Source organism: Vigna unguiculata, chromosome 6 (assembly GCF_004118075.2).
Source record: "Vigna unguiculata cultivar IT97K-499-35 chromosome 6, ASM411807v1, whole genome shotgun sequence".
In the NCBI taxonomy this organism is placed as follows: Eukaryota; Viridiplantae; Streptophyta; class Magnoliopsida; order Fabales; family Fabaceae; genus Vigna; species Vigna unguiculata.
Genome location: NC_040284.1, coordinates 22,256,137 through 22,280,494, shown reverse-complemented (window position 1 = coordinate 22,280,494; position 24,358 = coordinate 22,256,137). Strand labels below are relative to the sequence as shown.

The window sequence follows — 24,358 nt, the reverse complement described above, 5'->3', positions numbered from 1 at the left end:
TAACATGTTCTACTTTTATTTGTAATCAATGTTCTGAGTATGAATGACAACGTGTCGGAATGGGAACGAGTTTCACTATTTCATATCTATTCTCTCAAAATTTCATCATTCATGTATCAAAATTCAATGGGTATCAAACTTTTGTCTCATCTCCATCCCCACCAAGTAACAGGTATAATCTCGTACCCATACTCATACTCTTACTACATCAATATTAATTTTTAAATGTTTGTTTACTTCAATTTTTTAAATTCTAAAACTTGATCAAAATGACACAAAGAATAAATAATAAACATAATAATAAATTGTTTAACATAGATTTTGTATCTTTTGAACTCCAATATATATTGGATGATGATAAAAAGATATTCATAGCAATTACATTAAATTTTTATATTGTAGTAAATAAAAGTTATTTATACATTTATAGTAAAAAAATTAAGTATGATTGACAATGAGTTAGAAAATAAAAAATAATTAGATAAAATATATCAAAATAATATTTTACATGACGAAAATAAACAACAAATACAAATATTAAAAAATTAGCAAATGTGTGTCTTATAAACAATTTGAAAGAGTATTGAAAGGAATCACACAAAGGAAAACAAATGTATAATTAAGGGTATGATAAGATGAAAAATACCTTAGAGATCCAAGAAAACTTTTCAAATATCAACACATACTCAATGGTTGAGAAATAACAAAAATTGTTTTAGCGAAACAAAAGAGTTCTTCAGATGAAACAAAAATGAATAATAATAAGTAAAAAATATATATTATCTAGTAAATAAAAGGTTTATGCTATTAAACACTTAAATTGAGAGTAGTAAACATTCTCATATGAAAGGAAAATATACAATAACTAAAAATATTTCGAATGTGAGACGTAAAAGAATTTTAATTGACATAGATCATTTTAACATAATTACATAAAAGTAAAAGTTATGATAAAATGAAAAATATAATGGAGATGTCAATAAGTTTCATGACAAACCAAATAATGTGAATATTTTAATAATATAAACGGGAACAAAGATATGGTGGGGACAGATATTATGGTGAGGATATGTACATCTACATACCCAATTGAAAAGGTCAGGAATTCCTCATACCCATATCCAGTTAAATCAAGAATTCTTCGTTAAAACGGAAATGAGTTCGAGTAATACCACGAAAATAAATTTATTTGTTGTCTTTAATTTCAAGAGTGAATCATTTCTACATTAATATATATATATATATATATATATATATATATATATATATATATATATATATATATATATATATATATCATTTGGTACAATTAATCCTCATATTTGATTCTTTATTCATATTATAATTAGTATCAATAATACATGACTCTAACTTATATAAACAATTGATACAATCTCTAATTTAAAATCGTAAAATAATAAATTTATGAATTTTTTTTCATATAAAATATTTAACTTTCTTATTTAAAATCGTAAAATAATAAATTTATGAATTTTTTTTCATATAAAATATTTAACTTTCTTATCATTATTTAACGTGAGATTTACACTCAATTAAATTTTACCAAATTTAATTGACTAACAAGCTTATTGGAAAACAAATTAACCTAAACTTTTGTTTAATATTCACCAGTGTAAGCAAATCCCCCCAGTTGGTTCTTCACAAGAGTTCTTTTACAATTTCATCAAAGAAAACATAATTTCTTTAATAATTCGAAATAGTTTAAACTAAATTTGGGTCTTGAGATTTAACCTTTGTTTAATTTAGCAGAGAAATAATTTTCATAAATAAAAATAATGCAATTATAAAAAATAGAATGAAAAAAAAATCACATAATTTTAAATTAAATCTTTTTTTTGTCACATAATTATTCATTGAATAAGATAGATTTGTATATATATTAGAAAAAAAAATTATCAATTGTTTTACGCAGTTATCTAATCATGTATTAAAATAGTTACTATGATACTTTTAAAATAACTATTGTAAAGATTAATAAATTTATCACATATAACTATTTATGATTGAATAAAGTGAATACCGAATTTACACGCAGAGAATTCATAGCTAATTTTATAAAACATCGCAATCCTGAAAAACAGCGCAATCCTAAAAATAATAACAAAATATTTGTTTCATAGTTCTTACAAATATTACATATTAATTATTTTATTCGCCCAAAATAAAATCACATTAATTCCTCGATGTAAAATTGCATGAAAACTAATTCTTAAATTTCAGAATAGTAAGTGACTCACACTACATGTGTCTATATATTTAGGGTGGACCCTTATTTATCTTTGGATAAACTTTAACAAAAAAATTCTTTATAATCAAATTATTTCCCTAAATACACTGTAGCTGACATTGAATTCGTGGCTGGATACGTGCACAATTATATGCCATAGTTTAATATTAGGATAAGGCTACATGCATTTGATTTCTTATATTTATAGCTTCATTATTCTATGAAGTACACATCCATTATTGCCTGATATTTTTATTAAATATAATCATCAATTCAGCACATAAATTATCATTTTTTATAACTTTATTTTTTGTATTATGTGTTAAAAAGTGATTGTGTCTGTTGGTGCATGGCCACAGTTTTTGAGGGGATAAAATTCTCATCTTTACAAATTTGTCGCCATTATTATATCTTAAGAAATGATCAAACAATGGAAGTGATTGTGTCTGTTGGTACCTTGTCACTGTTTCTGGAGGAATATATAAAATCCTTTATGAACATAATAAGCATTCAAATCGCAATCTATGTATATCGGATCCTTATGAATATCATAATCAAAGTTCATTCTTATGTTATAGTAGTGAAATATATAAGTTTCTTTTAGAGTTTTCATTAATGTATAGATATTTATATATTTACTCATTTTTTAATCATATATTAATAAGCATATTCTTTAAAATATATATCATTAAAATCTTTAGTACAATAAGACTGAATGGTAAATCATAACTTTGGTTGCTTTCACTATCGTAAACATAACATCCCATCTTTATGATCAACAAGCATCAATCGTATTATCATACATATATTATAATTATGCATATAATATAGTAAATTCATATGTCATCACGCATTATGATATTATGATAGGAGTGTTGTCAAAGAAAACTTTAAATTATTATAAATAAGCTTTACCGGTAATTTTTTTTTATCAGTATTGAATATTTTGTATATAATAAAATTCAGGGTATTTCTATCCATTTACGATATATGTACATCACTAGGATAACATAACTAAAAGGTCCTTCATTATACTACAAGATTTATTTCCTATTTTATAAAATATACTTTTTATAATATGGAATTGACCTTTACATCTGAAAAAAAATAACTTATACTCTTCATTATGTGAATCTTTATTATGGTGATTATTTTCCAATCATATTCTTTCGTGACTCAATTCTAATGTGCATATAAGTTAAAAATAAAATGATACACTTTAAATTAAGAGGTCAACCACCACCATATTCATGTCTTGAAGTCATATGTTATGTTTCTTTTTATAGCTCGCTAACTTTTTACCACCAACACTTAACATATTTAAATCTACTAACCTTTTATATGTTTTCAATATCAATATCAATATCAATTAACATATTTAAATCTATTAAGCTTTAGTATCTTTCAAATAATATCAAGGTGACATAATTTTTTTAATTGTATTAAATTTATGAATATTTTTATCTTCTAAATAAAGTAAAATTACAATGATAATTTATCAAAATTGTAAGGTGTAAAGAGGTAGGATTTCACTAGGGAAATAAAACACCAATGAGACATGAGCCTAATTATATAAGGAATTGACACCAGTCTCAATCAAAAACCTTAAGGTCATGACTTTATGAGTTTTTATCCTTATATAGTGCTCTACTTTCTCATTTCTAACCAATATGAAACTTAGACTCAGGTTTCTAACATAATTTTTTTATAAAATTCAATAATTATTAATTATTTTTATGTCGGAGCATATAATCTTAAGAATATCAAAATAGTTATCAATCATGCCTGCAGTTATTAATTATTTTAAGAATTGTTAAGAGAAACTAATATAAACACGGACTTAATAATTGGTGGGTATTACCACTTCTCACCTACCATTCATGAATGAGGAAGTTTGAAATGCACTGATATACACAAGTTTTGTGCATAAAGTAGTGTAGACACAATCTTATAAATATTTATAAATCAAGTTCTGCTGCGCCGGTACTTGCTTCACCCACTTTCCTTTTCCCTTATTTCAACCTAATTGCCCAACAATTCTACCAATAAAACATATTCTTGTCGAGTAAAAAATCACCCTCATCAATGATTCTTTCAACTATTAATTTACATGAAAAGTCTTAATGATTAATTTATTAGTTAGCACAATCATCTTTCATAAATTATTTTAATTAATTTAGATATCTATTATATAATGGTATATAAAAATTATAATAAAATAAACTTTTAAATCTGGTTTAATATTACAAAATCATAGATACACGTATACTACAAGAAAATTTTGTTTTAAAAATCAATTTTAGTGACTAAAAAATATATACAAAATAAAAAATTATTTATTAAAATAGTTACTATTATGAATAAAAAATTATAATTGATTGCTAAATTGGTCACTAATTAATTAGGTATTAATTTAGAAACCAATTCTTTTGGTAGCAAAAACTTGATAGTTAATGTTTAATGATCAATTTTCTTTGGTGGCTAAAACTTTGATAACTAAGTTTTAGAAACCAATTTAAAGACCAATTATATTTTTTTTATTCATAATAGTGACTATTTTAGTAACCAATGATTTTTTATTTTGTAAATTGATATCTTAATTAGTCACTATAGTGATTAACTTTTAGTCACTAAAATTAGTTATTAATGAAGCATTTTATTGTAGATATGAGATTTTTTTACTCTTTTGTATTATAATATGTGATTTTAGTAAGTGTGAGATCTTTAATACATTCTTTAATGATAAAAAATAGATATATAATTGAGATTAACTATTTGTGGTTGATTTAAGAATAGAGGGTTAAGTATGATTTTAGTAATCAAATTTATATGTGAATTTAGAATTCGCTCCTCTCTTAAATTTTAATACATTTTGATCTAAATTTTAAAAATGAATAGATATAATTCTTTTAACCTAATAACATTAACTTTTTTACTCTTTAATAGTTGTTCCGTATTGATATTTGAGTTTAAATGTATCAAAATAGTGTAAACAATTCAAACGTCACTTTAAAATGCGTTTGACACGTCAACAAAATTTAGTACAATTGGTTTATGAGACATTTATTTTTTAAATTTATCGACCATATTAAAATTCGAGACAACGATAAATTCCGATTTCACATCTAAGTTTAGGTACTAAAAACATATTTAACAAAAAATTAAATGACATAATAGATCTAGTAGTGTCTCACCAGGATAAATTCCAAATTTTATTTTAAACAAGTAAATTGTAAATTTAGCCTAACTTTACAAATAGGATTGCCTCTAATTACATAATATAATTTTGACAAAAATATTTATCTAGTTTAAAATTATTGATTATAGAATTAGTTACTAAATTTTATATATCTATAACATTCCTCCTTTTTACTATATACATTTTCTTTACAATTTTATCCTTTAAATTATAATTTTTAAATTAAAACAATTATCTTATTATTTATACTTTGAGACGATTAATTTAAAATAACCTAATTATCTACAATAAAAAAAGTAGATAATTTTAATAAAAATATTTTATTCAGATAATTTTATAAATGGATCTGCTAACATGTTTAAACAGCTATCAAATTTTTGTTTCTAAGAGTGCAAACGTTATGGATTAATAAAAAATATTAAAAACTTCATCATAAATTGGAAAGGGTAATTATTTGAAAAGAATCAAATTAATCCAACTTTCAAAGACGAAAATGATTTAAAAATATTGATTTTCTTTAAAACGAATAACTGAACTGAAAACCTATATATTATATATTTTATTTGCCATCATTTTAGAAAACCATTGCAGAGTATTTATTGATTTTTTGGATGACTAAAATTCATTTACAAATATAACATACTACTACTTCTGATATATATATTATTTTCAATTACTTATTTATTGTAACATCTGAATTCAAAATCCGGTTTAAGAACAAATTTATCAAGTCAGGTGTTTAATTAAGATATTTATAATCTTTGTTGGAACTTGTTGATATATAAAAAAAAATAAAAGATGGGCTACATAGTTTGAATGGTCAATTAATTACCCTAGAACAGCCACCATATATCTTAAGCACCAACCACGCGGTTGCTTTGTTGGTAATGTGCATTTCAATTCATAATTATTACTATTATTATTATTATTATACTAATAATTATTATTATATCATTACAATTACATGGTGCACTTCAAATCTGTAATGAATAAAAAAGTGTGATTAAGAAGCCAAAACTGCATAAGAATTCTACTTAGAATTCAATTAGTGGAACCTGCTTATGTACATGCACGATTTGACTTCGTTGTTAATTGACAATTAAGCCTCCTTGTTAGATTCTTTTTAATTGTTTATACAACATATTAAGTATGGTATATAAAGAAAATTACACTTTATCATAATTGATAACCTATCATCTTCAACATTACTTTCTCTTTTACATTATTTACAAATAGAACTTTGTTTCATCTCATTAATCTAATGTAAAACTTAGCACAAAAAATCAAACAACCAACGAGAATTACGGAAGTAATGTTTTAAATAAATAGACGTATTTTACAAGTAACTTTGGTAATGATTTAAGATTATAATATGTTATCTTCTTTTAAATTATATTAATCTATTTGTAGACTCATAGTTACCAACTTTACATACCAATCACATGTTTAGTTCTGAACCATTCACCTAAGTGATTACGACATTAGCAAGATGGGTTTCAAATTCTTGTAACCCTAGGACAATTATTTATATCTCGTAACCCTAGCACGTTCTTTTTTTCCTTTTAAAAAATGATAATATACAAATTCCATCAAATAATTGCTTTGTAACCAAGAACATTCAAAGAGGAGCAATATGTTTCTTTTAATTCCCAGAATATATATTATAGAAATGGTGTAATGCTTAATAATTATTTTCAGGGATCTTTCCCTTGATTACTATTTCTTCCTGTACCCCATAATTTTTTCCTGCACCCTTTTAGTATAATCTAAATGACTTAAATACCCTTCATTTAACCTAGTCGTTGCAGCTCCATCATACACATCCACATATCCAAAGGTGCATTGGTCAAAAGGGTGTGGAGAAGAAGTGCTTCGTCCATTGTTGTGTGTCATTGTGATGGTGAGAGATAAGTTTTGCATCTCCATTGCTATATTTGGCGTGCAGTGTTACTGGAATATGAGAGATACGATTTTAATTACATTTAATTTTTTAAAAAATTATTTTAAAGTAAATTTTAAATAAAAAAATAAAAAATAAAGAAAAATAATATATATTAATTACATAAATAAAATAATTACAAAAATACTTATAAAATAAATTAAATTAAAAAAATAAAACTTTAAACTAAATATATATATATATATATATATATATATATATATATATATATATATTACATATCTTGACTCCCGTTCCGTTAATATATATTTACATATTTCGGAAGTTGACAAAATATATATATATATATATATATATATATATATATATATATATATATATATATATATATATATATATATATATATTTGACATTTGAAGTTTAAAATTTTAAATGGATGTTGATTTCTGGAAGTATCTTGCACCTGAAGTCGAAATTTGAAAACAATTTTGGGATGTGATTTATCTGGTTTTGTTCAAATGGTAAAAGAGTATTTTTGGAATTTTATAAATTTTTAGAGTTGCATAAGAGATCATTGGAAGTATAGGAAGAAAGACGCTATGATTTTATGAAATGGGCCAAGGGAGATTTAAAAATAAATAGTAGAAAAAAATATATGCTATTGAGTTTTTTGTGTTTTACTTATATTGTGCTTTCAAAAATATACTGATGTATATTATTATTTTCTGTTTGTAATATATTCAAAATTATTGTTTTCAATATATTAAAATCAATGTATATTGAAAACATAGAAAATAAATAGCATAAAGAAAACAATAAAAAATCTAAACTAGGATTTGATTATCACACTCTCGTAATTTTCGCTCCATCTCCATACTTAATTGTTATTAATTTTTTTTATCATATTTTTCATTGATAGTGGCATATTTTTGTAAATATTTAAATTTAATTATTTTAATCAAATTTTGTTAAATTTATTTGATATATTAAATATGTTTATTAATAACATTTCAACTATTATTGAAACGAAAATAAGTTAAATTGTGTCAATAACTTAACAAAACTTGATTAAAATAATTAAATTCTCATATTTCTAAATATGAAAAACTAAATTAGTCCAAAATTTTTAAGAGAGATTAGTTTCAATTTTCTTCGAGTTAAATGATTAAAAACATATTTAATTCTAAAAATTAAATTTTATAACTTTATAGGTTGAGACTAAATGGTTGAAGTTATGAAAAATAAAAGACAATGAAATTCTTCTATTCTAATAAGATAAATTATTCACGGTGATAAATTTTATGATAGAAAATTAATGTATATTTGATTTCAGATAAAAATAAATAAATTGACTTTAATTAAAATAGAAAGAAAAAAAAACTTATACAAAAAGTATCCAATATATTAATATTATATTTTATAAAAAAAAGTTAAATATATTTTTGGTTTCTTAATTTTTAGTAAAAAATAGAATGAATTTATATTTAAAATTTTGGAGTAATTTGATTTTTATCTTTAAAAATGTATGGATTTAATTATTTTAGAATAAACTTTATAATAGAGAGTCTGAGTAATCCAGTGACACGAGGTAGATGTGTGGGATGAGGGACTGAACACTGCTAAGGAAATAAATAAGAGAGAAAGATGCGGCATTAGGATAAATATAAAATTTAAATATGTTTTTAGTCCCTTAACTTTTAGTGAATTTTGAAATTAACCCATTTCGAAATTTTGGACCAATTTAGTCATTCATATATCGAAATATGTAGATTTAGTCATTTTAATCAAATTTTGCTAGGTTTATTTGATGTTTTGTACGCATTTCAGGATTGTATTTGAGTTGTTTATACTGTTTGACACATTTTTGCTTTAATGTTAAGTCAAATACTAATATGATACGTGCTTCAAATGTCAAATAAACTTAACAAAATTTGATTAAAATGACTAAATCTACTTATTTCGAAGAATGAATGATTAAATTGATCAAAATTTTTAAGATAGACTAATTCATTAAAAGTTAAAGGACCAAAAACATATTTAACCTTAAATATAAAAACGCCGAGGGAAATGTGAGAGGGGTAAGAGTCGGTAACTGAATAAATAAAGAAAGAGGGTAATTATGTTTTTAAATTGATGGTCAAAATCAAATAAAAGGTTATTATTGAGATTAAAAATGTTTTGAGGTGCATGAAAAAAATTGAAGGTGCAGGAAGAAAGCCCGAAATTAAAAGAAAATAAAAAGCTGAAGAAGTGGGCTAGTGGATTTGTAATTTGTGGGCATTGTCGAAGGGTTCCACATACATGCACAGTACATAATATTGAGATACTTCAGTCATTTAGTTACAGATAGTACAAATATTGTTTAACATGTTTATCTACTCATTTTGTATAAAAAACAATAATATAAGTTTTCGTCATTGCAGTTATACATTATTTATTTTAATTCATACGGTTATGCTCTATATTCTGTATTATATTTAATTGCTTTATATATATATATATATATATATATATATATATATATATATATATATATATATATATATATATATATAACTTATACGTTAAGGAAAAAAACTCTTAGTAATGAGATTATTTATGAATAACATGCGACCAACATAAAAATTAATGTACATTATGACATTAAATAAAAAATTAAATTCACTTTAATTAATTAATGCACATTATGATATTAAATAAGAAATTAAATTAATTAAATTAAATTGACGCTGAAAAAATAGTAACTTATAGAAAAAATTGACAAATATATTAGAAATTACAATTTTGTTTAAATATAAATTAAAATATGGAGAGTGCTAACAAGTGCTCTAAAGGCACTGGTTAACAGAGATGACAAATAAACCTGTCATCATGGTAGTGTTCAAATCCGTCGTCGTTTTGATGGAGAATCCTTGCATTGACTGGTATGGGGAATCTCCGATTTTTTCAATTGGGTATGGGGATGGGTACGGGCATGTAGATATCCCCGCCATAATACTCGTCCCTCCATATCTCTGTCTCCGTTTAAATTTTTAAAGTATTCACAATTAATTAAGTAATCATATATATATATATATATATATATATATAATTTCTTTTAATTATTTGGTTTGTCATATGAACTTCATTCGCATCTCCAATATATTTTTTATCTTATCATAACCTTTATGTAATTATGTTAAAATTATATATGTCAATTAAAAATTTTGCATGCCTCACATTTGAATATTTCTATTATTTTTATTTATTATATATTTTCCTTTCACACAATAATGTTTAATACTCTCAATTTAAGATAATATAAAAAAATTCTTTACTTATTATTATTAATTTTTGTTTAATTTAAATAATTCTTTTGTTTCGCTAAAATAATTTTTTTTTCAACCATTGGGCACGTATGTTAATATTTGAAAAGTTTACTTAGATTTCTAAGTTATTTTTCATCTTATTATACCCTTAATCATACATTTGATTTCCTTTGTGCGATTTCTTTCAAAATTCTTTTAAATTATTTTTAAGACACACATTTGTTAACTTTTTAATATTTTTATTTATTGTTTATCTTCATCATGTAGAATAATATTTCAATATATTCTATCTAATTATTTTTTATTTTCTAACTCATTATTAATCATATTGTAATTTTTTTACTTTAATTGTATAAATAACTTTTATTTACTACAATATAAAAATTTAATGTAATTGCCATTAATATTTTGTTGTCACTATCCAACGTATATTGGAGTTCAAAAGATCCAAAATCTATGTCAAAATTTTATTATTATGTTTATTATGTTATCTTTGTGTCATTTTGATCAAGTGATGTATTATAACTTTTCTTAGTATATAAAAAAGATATTCATTAGAATTTAAAAAATTGAAGTAAACAAACATTTAAAATATATTTTAATTTGAATATATATTTTCCTTTTATATTTTTTTAAAATATTTTTTAATTTTATCAACTAAGTTTCATTAATGTTTGTAGTTTACAAAATTAATAAATGTTTTGGTTCTCATGAAATTTTATTTGGTATTCTAATCTAAAATGTAAACAATTATAATTTATTTCAAAGTATTTGATATGGAAGAAACAATCATCCTTCTAATATTGAATATTCTACAATATTATGTTTCTTTTACCGTAATTGTTTTTTCTTTTATAAAAATTAATATTGAAGTAGTTAGAAACACATATACGAGTATGAGTACGAGATTATATCCGTTAACCGGTGGGGATGAGAATGAAACAAAAGTTTGATACCCGTTAAGTTTGGGTATGAGAATGTGGATGATTTTTTTTTACAGAGATGAGTATGGAATAGCCAAACTCGTCCCCGCCACGCCCAGTTGCCATCCCTACAAGTGGTTAAGGACTGTTTAATTATGTATTGGTTTTATCATTTCTATATTAAAAGTTGGAATAATTAATTATATTAATTAAAATAATATAAATGTATATAACTGATTTTATAAATACAAAATATCCTTTCAAATATCTAAGTAATAATTTCAAATATCTAAGTAATAAAAATAAGTCTTTTAGAAATTTAATTAAATCTGAAATTGATATTTTAATTTTATTTGTTTTTTTTTTTGTAAATTTTTAAAATTTTTAAAATTTTTCATACTATTTTTTATTAGTTTTTTTTAAATTTAATTTTTTTTTTATGTTTAATTATATTTTAATTTTTAATAACATTAAAATGTAATTATTTAATTATTTTTTAACTTTTATCAATAAACATTAAATAAATTATTATAATAACTGTATAATATTTATAAGTATTATTGTCTTTGATAAAATTACATTAATTATGATTAAATTAAATTTCAATTAATATTATAATTAATTATAAACTTTAATAGATTTCTATAAATATTAATTATCGTTAATCAGTAAAATACTCTTAAATTATAAATGTAACTTACTTTCTACCAGATGAAAGTTAGAGGAAGGTATTTACCTGTGGAGGTTGGTTTGTGACTTACATTGTATTTATTTAATGTAATCAATAAAAGTAGTCCATTTGAAAAAAAAAATCATTCACACACACACACACATATATATATATATATATATATATATATATATATAATTCAGTTTTATTTTTTAAATCTTTTTTTCTAAACTAACTCATAAAATTTAAAATTAAAACAAATTAATATAAATATTCATTCACAGAAAGTGTAATGTACACACATCATAAATGTTGAAGAGGAAGGTATTTACCGGTGAAGGTTAGTTTTTGAATCTGATTCAGAGGATGATGTGGGCTTCACAAAATAGCGGTAAACTTTACAGTTACACTGTGTTCATTGAATGTAGTGACTGAAAAAATAGCTCATTTAATAATATAATTAATACAATAGAGCTCATTTAATAATATAATGAATATCATTTAATAATGCAATGAATTTTTATATTGCCTTTTAATGGCTATATAGAGGAAAGTATATTAATAAGACGTTTTAATAATTTATGAGAAATTTAAATATATTAATGGTAAATTAATTTTATATTAATTATGGGAAATGCGTTTTAAAGACAATATTTAAAGTATAATTCATGATGATCATTGATTGAATTAAGTTGAAATTTAAAATAATTAATTTTATTAATTAAAATAATATAAATTCATAAATGTTATAAACTTTAATTTGATTATGATAAATGAATTATGACCTCTATAATGATTAAAATAATTTTCCTTTATTTAGAGGATAAAAATGTCTATAAGTGTTAGAGTTACGAAAACAGATCATCCAGACCTACCACGGGCTGATCACTTAAAGCTAACCTAACACAATCCAGTTATTAGCAATTTCAAGAAATTTGAACACGGCATACCCCACAACAGATATTGGTAGGCTAAACGTATTTGCTCACTTAATTAAAAAAATATTATAACTTTTTCTTTTCTTTAGTCTAACATTTTATTAATATGTAACTAAAATGCAAAAAAATCCAAATCTATTTTAATTTTTTTTTCTCATTTTAGACAATGAATTAGTCATTCATCTCAAAAACTAAACTATAATTCTAATTAAAAATTATTGTTTTCATTTATCCAACAATAATATTAATGTATTTGATGGATAAATCCAGGATATGAGAGACACAAAAAGTAAAAATGTAGGTCTAGGAAGAAACAACAACCTATTAACTTAAGGAAGTGCATGAAGTAAAAAGGTAGGTAGGATGTATATGAATAGTGTGTTTTGATCTTATGTGCAGATTGGTAAGCCAACCTAATTCATCACAAATTCAATCTAGGTGTGTTAGTTGCTTAGTGGACCAGGTATAATTTTAGCCTCTACAAAACTTTTTAATTTTTTTAACCTAATCTGACTCAATCTGTGGTGGACTGAGTTGACTCATGAATTGTAACCTTTTTTAACACCTTTAATAAGTGTTTTATACAATTGTAATTAATAATTTATTTAATGCACAAAACAAAAATTAAAAAATAATGAAATAATAAAATAATTTTAGATGTTTAACCCTATAAATTGATAGTTTATATATTAGGCTGCTTACTTTGTTTATTTTAGGTTTGTTGCTTTATCTTTAGTTAAAACTTTCTTTATATTTAATTATAATTTAATTTTTAGTAATATTGAAATGCAAGATAAACAATTAAAAATAAAGAGTAATATTATGTTAAAATTATTTTATTGTTTAGTTATTTTTAAAAGTTCTAGGTATCAAATAAATTATCAATCTCAATTATATAATATTTATGAACATTTTTTCTCTAAATAAAAGGAAACTACATTAATAATTATTAAGATCAAAGTTAACTTAATATCACAATTAATTATAAAATTGATGAAATTTAATATTTATTAAATATTTTTAACAAGTGCACATGATCCATAAAATTATTTATTTTGTTGACATACTTTGTTGAGATTAAGACAAATTAAATGTATTGAAATGTAATTAATTAATTTAATAAATATTTTTATTTTCAGATAAGGGTATTCAAGATATTATCTAGAGGATAATTTTTTATTAAAAGGTATTTTAAATAATTGAAAACAAATTAATTTAAATTATCTTTAATCTTATTCTTTAAATTTTTTTAAAAAATTTTATTCTTAAAAATAATGTGAAACTATTGAATATACTAAAATTTAAATGAAAAACTAAATATCAAATCATTATTTATAATTTTAAAATAATAATATTGATTAATTATTAGTTGATTTTAATTTATGCTATTTTTTGTTTGAAAATTTTCAATGTTTATTCAATTGATATTGATGATTTTTTTTTGTAATTAGGATTATTCTACACATTGTTAGTTAATTTCTTTTTGAGTCTTAGAAAAATGTTGGTTGAAATTTTTTACCAATTAATATTAAGGGTTAAATATGTTTTTGGTTCTTCAGTGAAATTTGGAATTAGTTCATTCTCAAAACTTTTAACCAATTTAGTCATTCATCTTTAAAAATGCGTGAATTTAGTCATGTTAACCAATTTTGGTTACGTTTATCGGACGTTTCAAACACATTTAATGATAATATTTGAATTGTTTACACCGTTTGACACATTTTCGCTACAGTGTTAACTCAAATATTATCATAACATGCATTTAAAAGGTTAAATAAACCTATAAGACTTGGTAAGAATGACTAAATCAACGTATTTCTAAAGATGAATGACTAAATTGGTATAAAGTTTCGAAGAGAGACTAATTCTAAATTTTATTGAAACTTGAGAAACAAAAACATATTGAACCCTAATATTAATAGAAAAAACTTGCTAAAAGTTCATATATTAAAGAAAAAAAAAATTCTTTCCAAACTATTGATAAAAAAATAAGGTTAATATGAATAATAAAAAATAATTATTGAAAACTTAAAAAAACTATAAAAATATCAATATTTAAAAAAAATTAATGGACATTAATAAAGAAAAATTTAATTAATATTAAATGAAAAATAACATTAATCTACATCATCAATACCAATAATTATAGTTGATGTCAATCTAAAATTAATTATCTTAATAATGTTTTAGTAGTTGTTAAATCGTTAATGTCTCAACTAAAATAAGAATTGAAAGAGAAAATAGAATATAAGAGTAGGAAAGATATTAAATCTCCACTTTCTTTTAACTAAAATTGAAATTATCAAATATTAAATACTTCAATTACTCTCATAAATCTTCTTACCCAAATAAAATTCTATTTTATCTTTTATAAAATTAATTATTCTTTTAAAATTTCCAATTCAAACATAATATTCATTTTGTTCCAACAAACTTTTTAAAAAACTTTCAACAAATTTAAATTTATTAAAAAGTTAAGTAAACGGCGTATTTGTTTCTTGGGATAGATGACAAGCAAAGAAAATTGAGAAGATTCAAAGAGAAAGTATGTTCAAAAAAAAATAATTTTATTATATATTTTGAAATTAAAATGTAAGATATAATAATTACATATTTATAAGTATATTTAATTATTATAATAAAATAAATAAGTACTATGAAATGCAGTTTTTTATTTATTAATTTTGATAACCTATTTTAATATATTTTTACTATGAAATACAGTTTTTATTTATCAAAATTTGATAATAATTTTATTTATTTATTTATTAAAATTTGATAATAATTTTATATTTTAATTTGATTTGATTTACAATTTTTAGATTTTACTTTTTACACTAAATTATTGAAAAACTTATTTTATAAATTATTATCTAAATATATTAATACACAAGTAAATTTATTTTATCACATTAATTAAATTTACTACAAACTTTTCTTGTATCTTTTTTTTTCTCTCTATCCAAATAATCTCACTGTGTGATCTCTCTTTCCTTTGCTGTGTACATTTTTTTGGTCAAATCCACTTAAACATACCCTAAAATATCACGTGAGCCTTCTATTGAGTTATTTCAAGCATCCTAAAGCTAGGTGGATTTAGTTATAAATACCGAAGTTGCTCTTAGTTATGAAAACCAGATTTGAGGTGAATAGGAACTATTATGTTCTAGAAATGGCCATAGGAGGTGTAATAAACTCTTGTGGAGGAACAGCTCTTCAGACAAATGAGAAGAGTCTCCTCTACAGCTTCTTTGGTTCTAGGATTTAGCTGTGTTTATTTTTTTTTTCTTGTAGTCTAAATAATTCTGTTGAAATGAAATTATTTTTTTCTGAGAAAAAATGAATATGTTTCAGAACTTAAATTATATTCTATTTACATTTCAAAAATCAATTGAATACATTTTTTTGTTCACACACGTTCAAGTCATTATTTGCGTGCATAAATTTTCTCTACTGTTATTTTTTAAACTTGATTCTCGCAAATCCTGAAGCAGTGTATTATTGTACTCAGAAAAGTAAATTTCTGCTGCAATTTTCATCAAACATGTTCTGTACTTTGTCATGAGAGAGCAAATTTAGAGCAGCATGCTTTACTAGCTCAACAATACAACAAACAAACAGTTACATTTTCCAATTCAAACATTTAAAATTGTCTACAACTCATCAATAGGCAAATTAACGATCTCAGCTGCAAATTATAGCACCTATTTGACAAAAGTTCAAAAAGAATTTTACTCTTGCATGCATACTTTTAACAGAACGGTATTATAGATGCATTGTTCTTAAAGCTCAAGATCTAAGTTAGGCAGCTGATCCTGGTACCAAGAAAGCTGTGGAGGAGCCTCCTCTGGTTGGCCTGTGGTGGCATTTCCTCCTCCACAAAAGTTTATTCCACCTCCTAAGGCCATATGTGGAGGTGGAGCTGAGTTTTGTTGTTGTGGAGGAGCTGGTACTTGAGCATTCATTTCATTAAGTGCCTGCATCTGCATGTCAGGGAAACCTTGAGTTGATGGTGGAGTGAATGTTGCAGCTTGGTGCATGACTTCTTCATAACTTGCATCCATTGGCCAAATGTCATCGATGAAGTTTTCAGGGTCCATCATGGCTTGGAAGCCCATTGGCTGGTGTAAGGTGCCTAAATCATACAGTGAATTGTATGAGTCGTTGGAAAAATTTGCATCCAGGGAAGGGAAAGCCGTTGACCCTGTTGAGAGGTTATTACATGGAACTGACTCTCCTTGCATTGGTTGATACAAAGAAGAAAGCATTGAGGTATTGAGGCTAGACATGGAATTTGCTGGCCATGGCTGATGAGGTTCTTGCATAAGAGATACCTCTGCAGGGTTGTTACTAGGCCTTCCATACATCGAGTCTCTTGCCTCTGGCTGAGGCTTAAGACGCAGATCTGCAAGATTAATCATGTCATCTGGCCATAGCTGGTGCACATGAGATGTTTGAGTAATGTTCTTGCTCGATGTGCAAGAAGTTGGATTTTCTTGCATTGACCGGTACAGAGGGAGGTTAGATGTTTGAGTAAAGTTTTTGCTTGATGTGCAAGAAGTTGGATTTTCTTGCATTGACTGGTACAGAGGGAGGTTAGATGTTTGAGTAATGTTTTTGCTTGATGTGCAAGAAGTTGGATTTTCTTGCATTGACTGGTACAGAGGGAGGTTATTGGTAGGCAATGTCACGGTGTTTTGTATCCCTGGTTGCTGCATCATCGGTAACCCAGAAGGGGTATTCCCACTGCTCAATGATGTGGATCTCATTGGCCTTAGCTGAGGCCCTGAAATCACAAGTGTTGGATGAACAATGGGAGGCAAATACCTTGAGCTTCCTGCAGAAAACATGTTTGGCATGTTTGTGGAGGTATTCCACTGCATTGTATTATTACTGCTGCTGCTGTTGTTAACTCCTAATCTGTGTCTGTTATAATTCTCTTGAACAGGTTTATGAAGAGAGGACACATTGTCAACTGGGGCAACCATTTTTCCCTTTGCAAGGGTCCTAGCGTCCATAGTTTCATTTGCATTGGAGCTTCCTTCTTCCCCTTTCTGAAAAAAGATGTTGCTCAAAAGAGCAGCAGCACAAGCTTGCCAATTTTCATTTGTAACGATCTTGTTTCTCTGATGAGGTCTATCCCCCATGCCAACTCTGCCAACATTATTGGTGTTGACAGTTCTGTTTTGCTGAGCTGCAGAGCCAGGAATAGTGAGTGGCCTATTATGGAGTAATGGAAAGGGAAGAGGACGGGTCTGAGCATTGAAAGAGACTGGATTTGTTGGTGCTATTGGAGTTGGCTGGTGCATGCTCTGAGTTCCTGACACATTTTCACTGGTGTTGAGTTGCTGTTCCTGAAGTGCTGCAAGTTTCTTAGCAGCCACCTTTTCAGCAACTGGTCCCAAGCCCTTCACAAACCGCAGAAGGCTTTCTTTGTAGTTAGTTGTACTTTCATTCAACTGCAATACCAACATGCACCGGTAAAATTGTAATAGTTTTTATACCAAAAAATTTGAAACTAGGTGATGAAGATATACAGCTACATGGAAGTTATATTATCTCATCAGTTGAAGAGTTACATGGGAGTAGTATTAAGAATTAACACAAGAGTATCATGTTTGTCTTTCAAATTTGTAGTCACCAAATGAAATTTTATATATACCTTGTAGAATCAATAATAAGAAAGTTTTATGTGCTATTCCGATTCCACTTTTTGTACTACTTTATTCCACATCTACTGTGTATTATGCATTTTCCAATTACTAATAATTTGCTGTTAGCATGTTTTAAATCACTAACACATATAGTGCATGTTTCGGGGGAAAAACGGAACTTACTTGAATGTTAGCCTTCTTACTAGCATCTAGGACATCAAAAGACAAGGGCATACTAGGAGGAAAATACAAGTCTCTTTTCTGTGTTTCAGGAGAGTTTGTGCTCCCTGTATCAGAAGGAAAACACAATTAGTTGCTCTTATTCATTCAAACAAATAAAAGAATGAATAAATTAAAAATTTAAAATAGTTACAATTTTGTATCACTACATCAATTTTTCATACCACTTTGTTTAGGAGCAACCCTTTTTGGAGTTCCTTGTTGCCCTTTTTGTGCCTTTCTATTTTGGCGTTTCTTGCTTTGTGAAAATTCTGGATTAAGATGTTGAGAGTCAACATTCAGAGCCTCAAAAGTCCACTTAGAGTATCTACTGATATCTTCTGCCTGAAAGACATTAAGTTGAACAAAGATTATTCAAAATTTTATTAGGAACAAGCTTGAATAACTTGAACCTTTCTGTTTTATTTGGTCTTACCACTTCATGGTATTTTGATCTTTCAGAATGAACACTAGTTGCATTGGAGCATATCAGAAATATATCACGCTGCACATCATTGGAATAGAATGAAATGTAAGTCTGAGGAAGGGAAAATGTTTCACAACAACTAGGTACTAAATAAAGTGGTGAGATATGTTTGAAAAGAGGTTCACAGACATGAAACTAGATACCTTAATCACATTATTCTGGATAATGTGAGTAGTGAAATTATGAACAACAGAGACAAAAATGAATATGCATAATAATTCTAAAACTTAAAGTTATGTGTGTGATGATTTCAAACCTTGAACTGTTCAAGTTCTGTGTATATGCCCTCATGAAGTTTGGCCCTCATGGTAGCAAAATCCATTGGTTGCTTGACAATTTCATAGTAGTTATGAACCTTTCAAAGTAATTATTCAACATAAGTAACAAAACTCAACAATCAAATCAACAAAAGGTAATTCATTAGATCTTCAAATTAAAGGTAAACAACTAACCACGTTAGGATTAACTGGTTCAGAAAATAGTTCATCCACGTCTCTCCTGCACATTTTTACAGTTTTATAATTATTTATACAAATATTTTCTAGTAAGATATTTATAATAGAAAAATCATCGAGAAGATTCAATACTCATCTTTCTTATATATATTCAATTTTTTTATTTATAACTTAAACTCATACTTAGATTTCTGATCTTTTATTTAATTATGAATATTTAAAAATATGATAAGATGATTGTCACCTTTGCAGAAAGTCGATAATTTTCTGAAGAATGTTCTTCAGTGGCACACCACTTAAAGATGAGTCTGCATGTGAAAAAGTACAATAATTATTATAATAAGAACAACATTTGAAAGTTGCAAATGCCAATTCTACTTGTTTTCTTCCTGAGATTAGTTATAAGCATACCATTTGTTCCTGAAGAACTTGCATTTTGTGATTGTTTTGCTATTTCCTGTATTGACTTTGATGTGGCAAAAGAGTAGAAAAAAAGTGAATAAACAGAGAAAATACAGAGCAAGTGGTTATATCAAATATTCATTGGACACACAAATCAGAGACTTCAAGTTTGTCATGACAAAAAGTACAACATTGCAAGAACAACATCAATGCTTCACTAAAGTAATCATAAATTTGGTCTTTAGCAAATTTACTAAAAAAATTGATCACAAATATATTGAATAATATTTATTAGAAAAAAAGTGGATGATGAAATTATTTTTTTAAGAACAATGTGCATGGTCAACGACTTGGAATTTCAATTTCCCTCATAAAGTTTACTTAAAGAGCTAAGGCAAAAAACACTTTGATTTGTACTATTACTATTATATTGAAGAACTCCATATTCTTTTATATTTTCTGTTTATAAGGATTAACAAATTATCATCATGTACCTTGTAAACTCCATTGAACTTCATTAAAGTTGACAAGATACATTTTCCCTTATATATCTAAAATAACTAGTAGAACTGTCATGTGCTTAGATTTTTTTCAAGAAATGTTATATCTCAATTTTGTAAAATTTTTTCATATATAAAAAAGTTATTTAAGTTAGACAAATAGTCTTCTAATATGTATCTTCATTCAATAAATGAAATTTATAATATATATACTTTGTTTTAATAAGACATAATTAAAAAAAGAAAAAAGAAAAGAAGATACACACCGTGATTGAAGAAATTAATTCACAAAATTCTTTGTTCTTGCGTGCCTTCTTTGCTGGACCTTCTTCATTATTGAAGTCACTTAATTCATCTAATATTTCCTTTGTTGCTTTTCCTTTTCCTTTGTTTTTTGCATCGTTGTTGATTGATTTGTTCTTCTTTTCCAAAGCCATAGCTATTTTTCTCTCTTTTTCAAGTTGCTTCTTCTCTTCCAAAGCAACGATTCTACTACTTCTTCTTCTGTCCATGTTTTCAGCATCTTCTTGAAATTTTACATGTTTGTGTTTAGAACCTGTCCATATCAAGACATGCATTTGAGAAGTTAGATTTTTTATTGTACATTCTATTTAGTCATTAGTTTCAATATGAATTTTTTCTTGAAGTTTTAGTCATTTTAATATAAAAAAAAAGTATTTTATCTTCGATTTGATTGATGAGTTAAAGTAGATACATTATAATGCTAATAAGAAAGAAAACAAATATGAAAATGATAGACAAATGGTAAATATAATTTTTTTTTTACTATGTTCATATATCATTATTTATCTTAATACAATTTCTAATTATAGTGAAAAGTTATATATATTTAAAGCAAAAGTTAAATTTCAAGGATAACAACATATGTTAACTATTTTTTACTTATGAATGATGAGGGCCAAAAGTTATTTTATAAACAAAAGTTATGACTAACAGGTACATGCATAAATCAAGCTAGAACTCAACCTCATGATGAACTTATAAGGTAAAGTTTTTTACTTATATACTTTTATTTTGGACGTACCTTTAGTCAATGACTGATCTTTAATATATATTTTCACGATGAGGATGTTCAAATACTCCCTAATTGATCTAATATCTTATTATTTGAAGGAACCACCTCTAGTTTCTTAGGCATTTTTTCATGAAAAGAAAACACAAGATAATAAATTTGGTCTTTAACTAAGATTTTAAATCGTTGTCCCAAATACAAGTTGATTATGATTCACTTCTTTCTTAGAAAAAGATGGTAAAATATAAATAATCATGGTCCTTATAGATCAAATCATCCATGTAATATAAAAAATAATAATTTCATATATTCGATATCTTTCTCTTTCAACGAGATCTCAATTTCAACGACAATTTTATTAGATAGATCTCTATGTGAGATCTTTAACATATCTCGCTAAGTATGAGATATCTCAATTCAAGGATAAAAATATAATGAAACAATAAAATGTAGATGAATACAAATATATAATATTATTAAATTTGATACTCATATTTTATCTTTTTATTCACATTAAAAATATTTGGTTTTACTAATTAGAATTCAATCAATAAATAGAGATGCATTCTTTACTGATGTGCATTCAAAATAAATAAAAATATTTAAAAAATAGTATTATTTATTTTTAGAAAAAGAAAAGAAAATAATGTTAATTAACATTTAGTTACACATGCACATGGGTACACAAAAACATGCACTCCTCCCTATATGCACGCGCGTACATCTACTCGTGTAAAGCGCGTGTGCATCTACTCGTGTAACTTCCTGAGTTACTTAATATCTTTTATTATATCTATGAGGACCCAAAGACTTTATGTATGAAAGTTATGACTAATAAATATATAAATAACTCAATTTCACAAAATTAGTTTATTCAATGTTAGAATTATATTTCACTTATATATATATATATATATATATATATATATATATATATATATAATTCTAATTATGCCCATGTACTCCAATTGACCTAAATTCCTTATTGTTTGAAAAAACCCTCCCTTTTCTTTGGTACTTTTTTTTTTTCACAAAAAAGCAAACATGTGATGAATGTGTTTAAGCTCTTTCTTAAGGAGAAACGATAAAAAAAATCTCAATTAGGGATCAATCATCCATCTAATTAGAAAAGGAACTCTTGATATTTTAAAATTTCTCTTTAAATGATATTTACTTCAATGGCGGATCCAACTCGTATCCTTACGGACAAAATATCTCAAACGTGAAAAAAAAAGGAAGATCTGACGATAGATCCGATAAAACCACTAAAATAGAAAATTATATGAAAAGAGATTTTAAGTGTAAATTAACCTTACAAAATCGATTAGTAAGATATAATTTTCAAAAAATAAAAAATAAAGAGATTAAAAGTCAATTAAAAATAATAATCAAAGAATTATATATATCCACGCAAAAGTGTTTTTTTTAGGAAAACTGATGTTTAATAAGAACTTGCATATAATTTAGGGGACAAAATGAGAATAAAAGGAAATCAACAACAAATTTGGAAAACAAGTTGAAAATAAAAATTAATTAAGAAAATAATTATATATGGTTTTCATTCAAACAAAATCTCTAGCTAAGATTTTTAATAGGATGTTTAAGAAACATACCCATGTTGTCGGATAACATCAACCTGGATAAAAATTAATACAAGAAAAAATGATTAGTATATCATAGAAAAAAAAACACAAATTTTCAAGTCATATAGAAGGAAGGTGAAAGGTAAAGAATTAACCAAAGCCACAAAGTAAAGAGAGTAAGAAGAACCTATTCTTTTGAAAGCTTGAAGTGTTCCAAGTTTCACAAATCTCTAGTTTTTCTGAGCATGCAAGAACTTTACCACTTTCAATTGATCACTTCTCAGTCTTGAGATAGACAAGATTTATAAGTGATTAAAGTTGGTACCATTGTCTGTCATTGGTTCACTAATGGTATAACGTAAATTTGACAGCTGGTTAGTGATCAAATTCTTCATTCTAAAATATGTAAAAGTTTATATATTAAAATTAAATTCCTATTAATAAAATAATAAAAATATTATTGGTACTTAAAATAATTTTTAAATTGATCACTACAATGAATTAATCTTTAAATTAGTCACTAACATTAACTACCAATATTTTAATATATAAATTAATCAATGTTAGAGACCGATTCATTGTAGTGACCTATGATGTACAAATACTTTAATTTGGATTATGTATCCGTATTTAATACTTTAGGATATTTTGTTGAGATTGATCAATGAAGTATATAGTCTATAAAGTAGTAGTATTTTTATGATAACAATAATTTATAACTTTATGTTGACAACTTTGATACATATGATTTTAATTTGGATTCACACAATAAAAATCATATATTTATCATGTTTTAAGAATTATTACATATTTTTAATATGCATATATCACGTATCGT

The 24,358-nt window shown here is 25.1% G+C and overlaps 1 protein-coding gene across 1 annotated transcript; it reads right to left on the bottom strand.

Annotated features, from left to right (window-relative positions):
- Positions 1-16,742: 16,742 nt before the first annotated feature.
- LOC114188533 (bromodomain-containing protein DDB_G0280777-like) lies at positions 16,743-23,788 on the bottom strand. The gene is made up of 11 exons (XM_028077106.1): positions 23,708-23,788; positions 23,551-23,573; positions 21,171-21,460; positions 20,414-20,468; positions 20,247-20,310; positions 20,000-20,045; positions 19,804-19,902; positions 19,497-19,565; positions 19,246-19,405; positions 19,025-19,128; positions 16,743-18,646 (listed from the first exon to the last, which is right to left on the bottom strand). The coding sequence occupies exons 2-11, from the start codon at positions 23,567-23,569 to the stop codon at positions 16,970-16,972; spliced, it is 2,583 nt and encodes an 860-aa protein (XP_027932907.1). The 5' UTR covers positions 23,570-23,573; positions 23,708-23,788; the 3' UTR covers positions 16,743-16,969.
- Between the last annotated feature and the right edge of the window lie 570 nt (positions 23,789-24,358).

Coding starts and splice junctions, on each gene's coding strand:
- LOC114188533 (XM_028077106.1), bottom strand. Junction 20,469..21,170: donor AATTAATTTCTTCAATCACG/GTGTGTATCTTC, acceptor GCCACATCAAAG/TCAATACAGGAAATAGCAAA. Junction 20,311..20,413: donor AAGTTCTTCAGGAACAAATG/GTATGCTTATAA, acceptor TTTCACATGCAG/ACTCATCTTTAAGTGGTGTG.